Source organism: Myxocyprinus asiaticus, chromosome 34, assembly GCF_019703515.2.
Source record: "Myxocyprinus asiaticus isolate MX2 ecotype Aquarium Trade chromosome 34, UBuf_Myxa_2, whole genome shotgun sequence".
NCBI lineage: Eukaryota > Metazoa > Chordata > Actinopteri > Cypriniformes > Catostomidae > Myxocyprinus > Myxocyprinus asiaticus.
The window spans coordinates 35,028,556-35,043,742 of record NC_059377.1 but is presented as its reverse complement, the minus strand read 5'-3'; the positions used below and the strand labels follow the sequence as shown (position 1 = coordinate 35,043,742).

General features: G+C 37.9%; 1 protein-coding gene across 2 annotated transcripts in view; it reads left to right on the top strand.

Annotated features, from left to right (window-relative positions):
- Positions 1 to 326: 326 nt before the first annotated feature.
- The window catches only part of LOC127425593 (histone-lysine N-methyltransferase 2B-like), a 39,237-nt gene continuing 24,376 nt past the window's right edge, over positions 327 to 15,187 (top strand). The window contains exons 1-7 of one of the 2 annotated variants that reach the window (XM_051671729.1): positions 327 to 662; positions 5,198 to 5,261; positions 6,530 to 8,059; positions 8,172 to 8,356; positions 14,030 to 14,137; positions 14,219 to 14,375; positions 14,879 to 15,089. In XM_051671729.1, the coding sequence (XP_051527689.1) occupies positions 372 to 662; positions 5,198 to 5,261; positions 6,530 to 8,059; positions 8,172 to 8,356; positions 14,030 to 14,137; positions 14,219 to 14,375; positions 14,879 to 15,089 (2,546 nt within the window). In that variant the 5' untranslated portion in view covers positions 327 to 371. Of the gene's footprint in view, positions 663 to 5,197; positions 5,262 to 6,529; positions 8,060 to 8,168; positions 8,357 to 14,029; positions 14,138 to 14,218; positions 14,376 to 14,878; positions 15,090 to 15,187 lie in introns of both variants that reach the window. The other variant, XM_051671728.1, reaches the window with a different exon arrangement.

Below are 15,187 nucleotides of genomic sequence, written 5' to 3'. Positions count from 1 at the left end.
TATGTGTGTGTGTGTCACACTATTTATAAGCTAGATATTGAGGAATACTAAAGAGGTGTGGGCACAACTCCAAAAAATGGATGAGGTACAGGGGGTGGAATGGGGTCCCGGGCCACTAAAGACCCGATGTAATCGTTTAAGGTTAATCCCACACTTCAAGGAGCTCTAAAATACTTGTATTTATTTTTTTAAAGGCACAGTATAATAATAATAATAATAATAATAATAATAATAATAATAATAATAATAATAGTAATAATAATAAAAACTACGTTTCCCATAATGCTATGCGTTTCCTCCGCTATCTCGCGCCTTTCCATCTTGTTCCTCCCGAGAGCTCAGCGCCGTAGTTGTTGTTGTGGTATGTAATAATGGCGGCAGCAGGAGGCGGATTACCAGCCTCGGCTGTTTTAGCGGGCATAAACACCTCAGCCACCGTTCGCTGCCGTTTCCCTGGTCGGCCATGCATGTCTCGGAACTTGCTGAGGACGGAGAAACGCTCGAATGTCGGCCGGCTGTGGGCCGAAGACAGAAAAGAGCAGAGGCCCGTCGACTTTGGAGCAACGCTGAGAGAGGATCCGTCACTGTCGCGCTTGCTCAGGCTGGCGGAGAAGCACAGGCGCCAGAGTGAAGCGGGATTCTGCACTAGTGGGAGCGATGAGGTGAGTGCTATCATAGTGAAAAACAACTCGACATAGTAGGAGAGCAGAATGCATGTCAAATGCATCGTTATGCATGTCGCTTAGGGCTTGCTGGTGTCATTGCATGCGGAGATGCATCCACTTGAGCAAAATTGCACGGTCCTAAACTTTGCAGATTAAGAGATGGGGCCTCTTTAAAGTATTTATAGTGACGCCTGTCATATGGTGGGGTTTTGCCGGGATGTTGGTGTTTCATGGTGGGGGTTGAACTGTAGAAACGGCCTGGGTTTAGTGAGTTGCTGTGGCTAATGGGACTGTTTGTGGGTCAGTGACAGAATGGTTGAAACCTGTTAGATTGTTTCCGCAGATGTGCTGTGAGTGAGTTTGATCAAAGTGAAACTTAATGACAGTTAAGTGTGTGAATGGGCAGTTTGCACAAACTGTATAATTGTTGAGGAGGTGTGGAATAAATGATTGAATTGTAAATACATGCACTGTGTATACATTCATTGTTTGATTTGGAAAGAGTCAGTATTCCATGTTTCCATAGAAATCTTGTTAATAGCCTGTTCATTCAGTAAAACTTTCTTCTGTATAATATGAAAATTATTTGGGGGGATTTTAGTTATTTGGAGCGTCTCTAATAGGGTTATCTTCATTATTTATTCTGCTAAATTGAGTTTGCATATTGTGAGGATCTCCTTTTGACTTCAATTGTTTTTGAGTTGAATCATTGTTTTCTATTCCTATTCCTGTAATATTTAGTAGAGGCCTACCAATATGGGTTTTTTTAAGGAATATTTGGGTTCAATACAAGTTAAGGTTATTTGACAGTATTTCTGGCATAATGTTGATTACCACAAAAATAATTGACCCGTCCCTCATTTTCTTTAAAAATCGAGGTTACAGTGAGGCACTTACAATGGAATTAAATGGGATACATTTTGGAGGGGTTTAAAGGCAGAAATGTGAAGCGAATAATTGTATAAAAGCACTTTAATAATTCTGTTAAAACTCGTGTATTATTTTTTTGGTTGTCAACATTATGCCACAAATGCTGTCGATTGAGCTTAAATTGTTTTGAACCTGGAAGATTGCTTTAATGGCTGATGCCGAAATATAACACAGTTTAATATAATAGTAAAGGACATACACATAAATTGGCTAGAAAATGGATTACCTTTTATTTAGTATTACATTTACTTAAACTTTCACAAAAAAATTAACTTTGTGAAAAGAAAAAAATATTACAAAATTAGTCTTCCCATTTTAAAGTATTTGTAATACATTATGAAGGAAATAACAACAGGTCACACAATAGTCCAGCAACCACGTACGGATGATATGTGCGCAGTAGCATTTTCTCACAAAAAGACAGAGTCAAACTAATTGTACATACAGTGCACAATGAATATGACATGTACTTATAGCGCACATGACACACTTTTACTTTGAAATTGCTCTATCGCTCTGGTGTGCATCCAGCGAGGGCAGCAATTTACTGACCGCTTCCAGTTTACTCTGCCCGGATCGCCTGCTTGGAGCCTGTGTTGATGAGACTGTGTTGCTCAGCGGTCTATTTTTGTGGTTACACTGTGGCACGTAACAACAAAACGAACTGTAATTGGTCATTTACATGTTTCAGGCGGCTTCATGTTCAAGCAGGAGATTCTTAGCACAGTCACGGCTTGCGAAACTAATCGGCCAAATGGGAAAATGTACAACCACTTATATTTAGCACCTTAATTTAGCTTTTTTGTTTGTGAGGACTGTCCTCACTAAGTTTTACCATACTAGTAAACACATGTCTCTTTAAAGTAGCCTATAGTGAAATAACTAAGCTCGGCTGTGGTCTGATTCAAAGCTGAACCAGCAGTGTTCATGTTGAGCTGTGACATCACACTTGTATGATGCATAGACTGATGCAATCCGATTAAATAAACTGAAACTCAGAGGTTTATACCATCATTTGGCTATCCAACATCATCCTTACATGAGAGGACAGTTGTACTTTAGGGAGGTGTTAAGAAATATGCTGTTGAACTAAGTGATATCTGCAAAAGAGTGCATCCATGACTGAATCCCTATACTATGACCCATGAATAGGGCTGCCCCCTGATAGTCGACCAAAGGTTAGTTGATGAGAAGAGTCTTGATCAACCAAGTTTTGATTGGTCGGTTGGTCACAGAAAAAGATTCACATAAAAACCATGAACAACAGTATTAGCGCTGGTTGGATGCTAGGTGGTACTATGGGGTAATTTTCATTAAGCAGGTTTAGGGTTAAGCCTAGAAAATAAAGCAAGACACCTTGATTTCAAACTTTGAGCTTTATTTTGTATTTATTTTACCTAAAAATTCAAATGAAACTGGAAAAAAATAAGTGCAATTAAAATGTGTGTTGTTCAACTTCTTGAAAGATGGTTTTACAACAGTTGTCAACATCTCTCTGGCAAAGAACCTACTTCATCTGTGCATTAAAAACTTAAATCAAATACATTTCTAAATTCAAATTGCAGTCCAAATGAAACGAAAAAGCAATTAAAATAATGAAGTGATAAAAGAATTATATATATATATATATATATATATATACACACACACACCTTTCCATTTACCATCAGGCAAGAATCCGTCCTGACATCATGGCGGAAAAATTACTTACACATATGAAGACATAAAAACAATTATAAATGTAAAAATAATCATTATAATGATGATAATAATCACAGTTCGAGGTGAATGTGTTTTTGTATTATTTTATGTTTTAATCACAGATGTATAGGCTGCAGAGTTACGTTCACAATGAACTGCTCTGTGGAAATAAAGGGAACTGAACTCAAAGCACCTCATGAGCTGAGATGTCTGAGGTCATTTGCAGCACTCATAGACGATACTGTTCTTGCAAAAAAAAAAAAAAAAAAAAAAAAAAAAGACAGAAACAAAGAAAGAGTGAGAAACTTTTACACAAGACTGCACGCCTCTGTATCAGCGCGTCATACATGCGCATAGACGGGTTTTCTGTCATCTGTTCTTAATATAATAAAGTGTGTTTCTTCAAGCGTGTAATATTAATTTGATAATAATAATAATAGCCTAATAATAAGAATGAATTTAATACATTAATAGGAAAACGAGCCAAATATCGTCTTGACATCGTCAAAGGCATCAGCTATTGGCGATCACTCTGACCATCATCGATCCTCAACATCATCATCTGTCGGCACAACCCTAATGTGCATTTCTCTCTATAAATTAACTAAATGTTCAGACAGCCTCCTTGCTGGTTTTTCCGACACATTCAGGATCATTACTGCTTTTGCGCTGCGGCTCGCTTCATGCATGCACTTGTAAAATTCATATTTTAAAGACTCATTATTACAGTTTAGTATTTCTCTGTAATGTAGAACAGTGTAAGCAATGTTACTTATAACATTTCTCAGCCCTGGAACTCAAACCATTTTCTGATGCCCCTCCAAAAAATATATTAAAGTAATTAAATTAATATCATAAACGTGTGACTAGTCGACTAATGGCTTAAATTAACGCCTACTAGTCGACTAGGAAAATCTTTGGTCGGGGGCAGTCCTACCCATGAAGAATTGTAAGTACAGGTAGGCAGCATTAAACAGTTTTTAATGTCACCAGGTGTGTTCAGGAGATGCTTACATGCATTGAAGTGTAATGCATTTTTTTCCTGTAGTGTTTGAGAAATATAGTAATAAAGAAGATTAGATTAAAGGCTTACTAAAGATTCTTTTTTTGTATAATTTGTTAAGTGAATAAATATTTAGAAAGTATCCTACTTGCTTGGCTTGCTGATGGTATGTTGTTGTTACTACTTGCATGTGAATTTGATGCTCTTGGGTGTCTTGGTAAAAAGGTGTTGTCAAATCAAACTCTTTAGAATTTTCAAATTTGGTTTAACTATGAGTTGTGACTATGCATGATCTGCACTGATCAGCTTTTCAGTTGTTTTTTTTTCCTTCAATATTTTATACTAAGGATATAATGGTATGCAGTTGTGCTGCAGTATAGTCCGATACTCCAATTTCATTTTATAATAGAAGTCTTGAATGATGACAGTAGGTATCAGGTATTAGCCATATCAGTTCAGGCTTGTTACAGTAGTATTAGTATTGTAATGTATCAGCTTTTCCCCCAGCCTCTTATTGTTTGTGTGAAATGGCTTTTATTCTTCAAAAATCTAATCTATAGTTTTTCACATAATATTTGCATCTTGCATTTTTTCTATACAGTAACAGATTTATAAAGCAAGCTGTGGTTTTGTAGTGCCACCATCTGCCACTGTACTCAGTCGGTTGTAGAAATGGAAGAACACAAAGTATTGGTTTGTAAATCTTGTTGCATTAGCCAGTGCAGAAAAATATTTTTTATTATGTAAATTCATCTCCTATTCCTGCTATTCCTATTGATTGTATTTTTAAACCATTAAAGTGAGATAAAAGAGATGCAGGATATGAGGATATAAGAAATTAAGGCCTGCATGTAGTTATACAATGTTATTTTATTAATCTTTCTGTCTTTTTTTTTAGGAGACAGACTTCACAGGCTTTAAAGTGGACAGGCGGTCCATGCGTTCTGGACAAGGTTCATCAAGTAAGTATTGCAGCTATTTCCCTGCCTTAGCATTTTGACTAAGTAATCCAATACAGGAATGTATGCTCATAAGCTTTACTCTTTACGGTTTTAATGTTGGCAAAAAGCACCGCTTATCTGCATTTGTTGTTTGAAGGGACAGCTTGTATCCTTTTACATATTGCTAGTTACATCAGATATACACCGATCAGCCACAACATTAAAACCACCTGCTTAATATTGTGTAGGTCCCCCTCGTGCTGCCAAATTAGCGCCAACCTGAATCTCAGAATAGCATTCTGAGATGCTATTCTTCTCACCACAATTGTACAGAGAGGTTATCTGAGTTACCGTAGACTTTGTTAGTTCGAACCACTTTGACCATTCTCTGTTGATCTCTCTCATCAACAAGGCATTTCCATCCACAGAGTTGTCACTCACTGGATGTTTTTTTTTTTTTGGCACCATGCAGAGTAAATTCTAGAGACTGTTGTGCATGAAAATCCCAGATTTTCACTCACAACAGTCTGTAGAATTTACTCTGAATGGTGCCAAAAACAAAATTATCCAGTGAGTGGCAGTTCTGCGGATGGAAATAGCTTGTTGATGAGTGAGGTCAACAGAGAATGGCCAGACTGGTTCGAACTGACAAAGTCTACGGTAACTCAGTTAACCACTTTGTACAGTTGTGGTGAGAAGAATATTGGGTATATAAGAATAACGGGTTGGCGCTGTTTTGGCTGCACGAGGGGGACCTACACAATATTAGACAGGTGGTACACTACAGTTCAAAAGTTTGGAATCAATTAGACATTTGTCTTTGAAAGATATTGATGCTTCTGTTTACCAAGGTACCATTTAATGAACCAGTATTTAACCATTAATAAATAAATATAATCATTCTATTGGTTTTATTTGATACTTGTTTTATTTTTTATTTTTTGCTTTAAATTGGGACTCCTGAGCATCTAGCCATCTATCGACGATTTTATGCTTACCATTAAAATTAATACCAACGTCCTCAAAGGGCATTTTTGCAACAGTCAGCCATCGTCTGTAAAGCGCAAGATGGTGCCAGTAGCTGTTCTAACTTGGGCAGAGTTGGTAGGATGAAAAAGGTTGCCGAATTATCAAAGACTTATGAAAGTAAAACCAGTATGTTGCCATGAACAATGGTGAAATATACAGTTTAGCAGTCATTATTCATAAATATCTGAGTGCTAATTGTCAAGATTGACCAACAAATTGTACATTATGTTGATACTTTTCCATCTCTGTCTCTTTTCTAGATGGTCCCCTTAAACTGGCTGGAAAATCATCTCTACCTGAAAAACCTGACATGAAAGTCAGAAAGTTTTCCAAAAATGACCAAAAATCTGCAAGGCCTAAAATGGTTGTCAAAATGGCAGCCAAAATTATGACCAAGAAAGGCGCAGAGCAAGTAAAATGGCCTTCTGTGGGAAGAGATGGACATTTGAAGCAGGGCAGCTCAAGTAAGACAAATAGTAGGTTACTCAGGGGCCAGAGGGAGGCAGATAATGAAAATGGAGTGGACAAGGCATTTAAGCAGTTGGAAGATAAGGGGAAAACTGGAAGATCGAAGAGATGTGATTCCAGTGCACCAGAAAGCCGGACGAGGCACAGGAAAATAGTATGGGCTTTAACACTGATTAAAAGTAAAGAGCAAGCTTCCAAACTTAGAGGGACCCAACACCTAAGATCTCCAACAGAAAATGCCAAGGCACTCGAAACCAACCAATACCACAGGAAGAGGACAACAAATATTGCTGGTAGTGAACGGGCAGGTGCTATATCCCCGAAACCAGTAGGTAAACAGAGAAGAGTCCACAGGAGTGCCTCTCCAGAAGCAGGAACAGAAGCAGGCCAGGAGCCTGTTTTATCTCCTGACAGAGAGGCAGGAACATCACTTAGCGACAGTTTATGTTCTTCCAGAAAAAAGCCTTTTGTAAAGCGACGAAAGTGTTTTTACGGCCGCCGAAGGATACCAAAACAAGAAAAGCGGCAGTCAAATGACAGTCAAGAACAAGCTTCTTGCATGCCTAGAAAGAGGCCGCGACTTGGCTACGCAAATGCGTACACTACAGTGCACCATGCACAGGAACAACCACTCGGCGTTGTTGGGGAGATGAAAAAGTGTGGCTCTGGAGGCCAAGCAAAACAACCTAATCACTCTGCTAGGGCAATTGTTAGCGCTCGTTCTTCCCGAGTCATCAAGGTACCGAAGAGGTTCATGGATGATGAGCGTATGTCTGCACTTCCAGAAAAAGGTTCCCCAAAGAAAGCAGCTTCAACTGAGATTCCAGTGGATCCCGGCAGAATTAATATTGATCTTATCCAAACCCAAAAATCCGGAAACAGGCTTAAGACCTTACAAGAGCCACTAATGCTAAATAATGCAGAGAAAAGTATTTTAGAAATGGGTAAATCTCATAGAGGCAAACCTGTTTTGAGTTCCTCTGGGCTCACTGGTGGTCCTCGTGGAAGGGGTGGGAGACACAGCCAAGCTATGGACCACTGTAAGATATATTGTAAGTTAAAGAGGCTCACAGCAAGCCTGACCAAAAGAAGAATGCAGCGGGTTGCCAGTGCTAGTTCTAGGGTAATGAGCGAAGATTCTGGGGCGTCTCCATATACGGAAGTGACTGTTGATTCAGGAAGGAGAAGAAAGTCTGATCTCAATATGCAAAACCTGTACTCCCCAGGGGTGGTGCCAAAACTAACCATAAATCTTGGTGAACGTTCTAATCAGTCAACCTTTGCGTCTTTGGCAGTGGGCTATGATCCAGCTAAAGAGAATGGTAGGACATATCGGTCATATCCTAATTATTATTTAGTGTTTTTCCACCTTATGTGTGTTGGTGTGTTCTTGTGTTCTCCAGCTAACCCTGAGACAATGTATTTCTTCAGTAGAGACTAGCAACCTTCAGGGCACCAATGATCAGAGGGCAGAAGATGCCCAGGCGATGGCAGAGCATAGCGGTGCCACCTACAGAATTAATACTTCAGGTGCGAAAAAGAGGATGTTCCACCTGCTGAAGAGAGCTAAAGTCCAACTGATTAAAATCGACCAGCAGAAACAGCTAAAGTCAACTCAGGTAAAAAAAATTTGTCTGCAGACATTGCTTTGTTGTATTTTCATAAGTCATTCACTACATATCTGCAGTGCTCCAGACTGAAACTAAAATGGTCACAAATGCTACCAAAAATTATTGATTGCGACAATAATTTAAAATAATTTAAAATATAAAGTCGCCATTGGCTTGTGTGCGTTCATGTTCGGTTTCGTCAGATATCATCTTGTGAGTTATTGAATACATCTTTAGAGCGTGAGCCGCTTTTCACCTGTTCTGTTGTGATGACGAGCTCGCTGCACCGCACGCAAAAACAAGCCCAGTGTGAGAGAGTCATGAACAAATGACTCCTTGAACCAGGTCTTTTTCATGAATCACCCGAAAAGAACTGAGGGTTTAAAATCAGGAGCTCAGGTTAGCAGTTTGAATCAGAATCAGTTCACTTTCTCAGCGAATCAGCCGTCAGTGAACTCACAACTAGGACCGCAGCCATTTCAAAATAAGAGTCCTATGTGTATTTCGGGCTTCTTTATAATTTTTTTGTTATAAAATGTTTTATTGATTCCATACAGCAAATTAAATAGACAAAGCAGAATATGCGGAATCAAATTGTATGAAATAATAACCCATCCCCCCCCCCCCCGACTCCACCCGACACAAACAAGCACCCCAGTGGTCAAATGTAAATTGACAATGACACACAAATAGACAATAAATCAGCAGAAAATATTTAGAAACATAAAAAAAACATAAAAAGTATACTTTCAAAAATCAAAAACAATAAAGTTGCAATACACACATTTAAAACTACCCCTCCCCGAGTGCCTTCTAAAAAGGCTAAATAGCTGCCCCATTTCTTGTCGGGCTTCTTTATAATTAAAAGTCCCATATTGTGTACCACTTTTTTTTATTCTGGTAATTATTTATTGGGATTGGAGGAGCACAATAAACTGCATCTGGGATTTCATTCAATTTGCACTCTTGTAGTCTCTGTGTCTGGGGGCCAAAAGTTTGGATAATGTACAGATTTTGCTGTTTTGGAAGGAAATTGGAACTTTAATTCACCAAAGTGGCATTCAACTGATCACAAAGTATAGTCAGGACATTACTGATGTAAAAAAACAGCACCATCACTATTTGAAAGTCATTTTTGATCAAATCTAGACAGGCCCCATTTCAAGCAGCCATCACTGCAACACCTTATCCTTGAGTAATCATGCTGAATTGCTAATTCGGTACTAGAAAATCACTTGCCATTATATCAAACACAGTTGAAAGCTATTTGGTTCATTAAATGAAGCTTAACATTGTCTTTGTGTTTGTTTTTGAGTTGCCACAGTATGCAATAGACTGGCATGTCGTAAGTCAATATTAGGTCAAAAATGGCAAAAAAGAAACAGCTTTCTCTGGAAACTCGTCAGTCAATCCTTGTTTTGAGGAATAAAGGCTATACAATGCTTGAAATTGACAAAAAACTGAAGATTTTATACAAAGGTGTACACTACAGTCTTCAAAGACAAAGGACAACTGGCTCTAACAAGGACAGAAAGAGATGTGGAAGGCCAGATGTACAACTAAACAAGAGGATAAGTACATCAGAGTCTCTAGTTTGAGAAATAGACGCCTCATGTCCTCAGCTGACAGCTTCATTGAATTCTACCCGCTCAACACCAGTTTCATGTACAACAATAAAGAGAAGACTCAGGGGTGCAGGCCTTATGGGAAGAATTGCAAAGAAAAAGCCACTTTTGAAACAGAAAAACAAAAAGAAAAGGTTAGAGTGGGCAAAGAAACACAGACATTGGACAACAGATAATTATAAAAGAGTGTTATGGATCTTAACCCCATTGAGCTTTTGTGGGATCAGCTAGACTGTAAGGTGCGTGAGAAGTGCCCGACAAGACAGCTACATCTATGGCAAGTGCTACAGGAAGCGTGGGGTGAAATGTCACCTGAGTATCTGGACAAACTGACAGCTAGAATGCCAAGGATCTGCAAAGCTGTCATTGCTGCATGTGGAGCATTTTTTGTTGAGAACTCTTTGAAGTAGTTTAAAAAGATCTGAACATTTTTTTTTTTTTTAAATTGTAATAGTAATTTTTCACGTTAATAATGTCCTGACTATACATTGTGATCAGTTGAATGCCACTTTGGTGAATAAAAGTAAAAATTTATTTCCATAATAGCTAAATCTGTACATTGTTCCAAACTTTTGGCCCCCAGTGTGTGTGTATATATGTGTATGTATATGTATATGTGTGTGTGTGTGTGTGTGTGTATATATATATATATATATATATATATTATCAAGCTTCTTACACTTAGGACAGTTGAAGGACTTGTACACAACTATTACACAAGGTGCAAACATTAATTGATGCACAAGAAGACAACACACTACTATATGCATACTATCATTTATGTAATTATCTGTAATGTAGATTCTGAAGAGCAGTACTAAATAAAAAAAATCTCTTATCTCTTATAATTGTGTAAATGATGAAAGGGGTGTGAACATTTATGAGACAAAAGGGGAATGCAGACTTATCTTCTCGTCTATATATACTAGGGTTGTGCCGATAGATGATGATCTCGGGGTCGACGATGGTCTGAGTGATCGCCAATAGCTGATGCCTTTGACGATGTCAAGACGATATTTGGCTCGTTTTCCCATTAGTGTATGAAATTATTATCATTAGGCTATTATTATTATCAAATTAATATAGCAAATAATTTGCCCATAGACACACAGACACGTGCTTGAAGAAACAAATTTTATTATTAAGAACAGATGACAGAAAACCCGTCTATGTGCATGTATGACACACTGTTTGTACGGAGGCGTGCAGTCTTGTGGAACACGCATGTAAAAGGTTCTCACTCTTTCTTTGTTTCTGTCTTCTGAATTTTTTTTTTTTTTTTTTTGCAAGAACAGTATCATCTATGAGTGCTGCAAATGACCTCAGACATCTCAGCTCATGAGGTGCTTTGAGTTCAGTTCCCTTTATTTCCACAGAGCAGTTCATTGTGAACGTAACTCTGCAGCCTATACATCTGTGATTAAAACATAAAATAATACAAAAACACATTCACCTCGAACCATGATTTATATTTCAGTGATTATTATCATCATTATAATTATTATTTTTTACATTTATAATTGTTTTTATGTCTTCATTTGTGTAAGTAATTTTCCGCCTGCTTGCCTGACGTAAATGGAAAGGTGGTTACTTATATATATACATTATTTTTTTGATCACTTTATTTGAATTGCTTTTTCCTTTCATTTGGAGTGCAATTTGAATTTAGAAATGTATTTGATTTAAGTTTTTCGTTTTTTAAATAATTTAATTTTCAATGCAAAATCACTAAAACAAGAATATTCACAGATCCCTCAGCCCGGGGGTTGCCGATGTAATTGGATATTGCGATATATATATATATATATATATATATATATATATATATATATATATATATATATATATATATATATATACACACACACACACACACACTCAAAAACGAATGTATTCACACACATGATGTATTTTCCCGGACAACGAAACACCCGACCGGTAGAGAATGCACAGATGAAGTCGGTTCTTTGCCAAAGAGACGTTGCCCTTCACAATAGTTGTAAAGCCATCTTTCAAAAAGTTGAATAACACACATTTTAATTGCGCTTAATTTTTTTCCAGTTTCATTTGAATTTTTTGTTAAAATATTTTAACTACATTTTTTTAGTTTATTGTGTAGGCTTAACCCTAACCCTGCTTAATGAAAATTACCCCGTAGTACCACCTAGCGTCCAACCAGCAGTAATATATGTGTTTGTCGGACTCAAACCTCCGATTAATGGGTTATCAGCTGTCTTCCTTTTCTTCGGCTTTCTGTCTTGTTTCTGAACAGCAATCTAAAATGAGCAATTCTGTGATTTGGTGACTAAAAACAGCCATTTGGCTCCTTAATGTTTCAGTTTAGGAGCCAATGGCTCCTAAGTCATTTTTTTAGTGTGGAGCTCTGTATCTGGCAATTTCTCCTTGCATACATTCATCATTCTTGCAATCAAAAATCAACTGTCATAACCGTCGATTACTTATCGTTTATAAAAGAAACAGGGAAGCATTAAATTATCAACGATGCTGATTCAGTGAGAGGAATCCTGCATGTATTTGAGAAACATTAGGATCCCGGAGTGGCCATTTAGCATGTCAAGTCATTCTGTGAAGTTTATCAAGATCTGTGTATCGTCTCACTTTATATTTGGGCTCATTTTAATCGGGTGCATCTCTTACGTAACCGTGTGCATTTGTTTAATGAAGTTACATGCAAAAACGCAACAAAAAGCCACATGTAACTGTGTCCAAGTATATGCTTTCTATACTTGGTCACATACTATATATGGCACATCATTACTATCCAATCTATATGGTGTTTTGACTGTATGTTTGACATATGGTGTAGAGTAATGATAGCTAATAAAAACAAAATACTTCTAATTTGTCTGCAAGTTAACCTCTTCAAATCTGCTGACCCACCATCGGGTCCAAAAGTGGGGGGAACTACGTCATGTAAAAGTTTACTCTTAAATTGTTCAAGTCTCCGAATACATACAGTACTGTGCAAAAGTCTTAGGCACATAAGATGTTTCACAAAGCATTTGTCTTAAGATGGTTATTTATATCTTCAGCTTTAGTGTGTCAATAGGAAATATAAATGTTAGACTCCCAAACTTTATTTTGCAAATAGAAAAGATTAGAATAGAAGAACAGGGAGCCCTGCAACAGTGTCATGGCCCCCATAAAACCCCCCCACTGAACATCTTGTCAGTCTGAGATTACATGAAGAGACAGAAGCAATTGAGACAGCCTAAATAGAAGAACTGTGGCGAATTCTCCAAGAATCTTGGAACATCCTATCTGCCAACAACCAAAAAAAAAACTGTGTCCAGGTGTACCTAGGAGAATTGGCGCTGTTTTAAAGGTGGTCACACCAAATATTGATTTAGCTTTTTTTATGTTTACTGGACTTTGATATTAAGTGATAAATGAAAACTATTTATGTCATTATTTTTGAAGACATCCTCACTATGCAACATTTTTCACAAGTGCCTAAAACTTTTGCACAGTACTGTAAGTCAGGCATATTTGGCATTGTTTGAACGCTTCGAATCTGAACTTTTCATAGGTAACCATCACTTCTGCATACCTTAGGCAGTTTTCTAACAAATGAGCCATTTTTACTTGTCTGAGCTTGCTTGTATGAATATTCCAGATGTCCAGAACAAAATATTCTGTAAAAGCATGCTAAACAAATCATCGGATATATATGTTATCGACTATTGGTGATAAAATGTTATACATCATCGCAAAGGGGAGGATCTCAGCTTTCTAATTGCACCATCTAGTCCTCTCAGAGGCCCAGATATTCGATGAAACAGTGGGGGTGTTACTGATTAATTGAGTTTCATTCATTAACGTTAAAACAAATGTCGATAAAGATATTTCTGAAAAGTTGCAACCTTAGTCCAAAGCTTGGTTATTTTGAGCAAATGCAACATTACAAGTATCCATAAGCTGGTTCCCACCTTATAGCCAGCTTTTGTACCACATTTGTACAGACTTTGTCATGCACATCTGAATGAATGCCTAAATAGTCTATATATTTATGCTCACGATAATGTCTTTCCTGCAGCTTCTGTTTGGCTCTGTGAGAGCAAGAGACAGATCAGTTGCCATCATTAAGAGCGGCCAGAGGAGAGGGAAGGGAATAGTCAAGTCTAACACGGAGGGGGCTCCACAGGTATGCTAAAATTAAAGGTTTTCTCTGCAGCTTGTTCACAGTATATCTTGAGTGTAACATTGTGCCCTTCCACCTTTATAGGAGCATTTGATTGGTGGTCCTCGAATAAAGCATGTATGCCGAGCAGCAGCGGTGGCTCTGGGACAGCCACGTGCCATGGTTCCTGATGACATCCCCAGACTGAGTGCTCTTCCGTTGCATGAGAGGGAAGGGATCACTGCATCACCTGCTGAAGAGGGTACACACCTGTTTTGTTATCATTCTGTCCATTATTAGTGGTGCTTACTAAGGCAAGCATCACTATTGTTATTGCTTGTATTTAGAGTTAGGGATTTGAACAGACCCTAAAAACCCTAAAAATACGTATTAAACATAGGTGTGTAACTCGTCCTGCACTGTTTGTGCTATGGACATGAATGGTACCTCAAATCATGCATACAAATGTAGTTTATAGTAATATCTGGGAGTTTTCCCTTTTAATTTTCAACATTGTGAATGAAATGCAGAATCAGAGCAGAGAAAATTGTCACCCATGTGGTTTTGATTAAATATCAGAAAATTGCTTGATGTTTTAGCCCTCATTTGTCAAGTAGATTTATCCCATTTCGTAGTTTTAAGGTACCTTATACAGGCCGTTTTCACATTTGGTTCGATTGCTTGGTCGAAATCAGAGTTTGATTCCAACAGAAAGCTCTTGTGTGAAAAATGCCTTTATTCTTATTTCTTCTCTGCCTCTTCAAGATGTTCCATCTCACTCTGAACCTGAAAGTGAAGGATCTGTCGATCAGAAGCCAACATTTAGGCGTAGGTATGAAAGTGCTGTTTTTGGCAATCGGCTAAAGCGCTGCTTGCGCTGCAAAGGCTGCAATCGGCTGGTGGACTGTGGCAGGTGTGTGTTCTGTCTGGACAAGCCCAAATTTGGAGGACCCAACAAGAAACGGCAGAGCTGTATGTAAGTGAACAAAAGTTTCTGGTTATCATCATATACACAGTATAATTTCAGTATAATCAAAGGAAAGTAAGCCTTTACATTCATTTTATGTTACACAG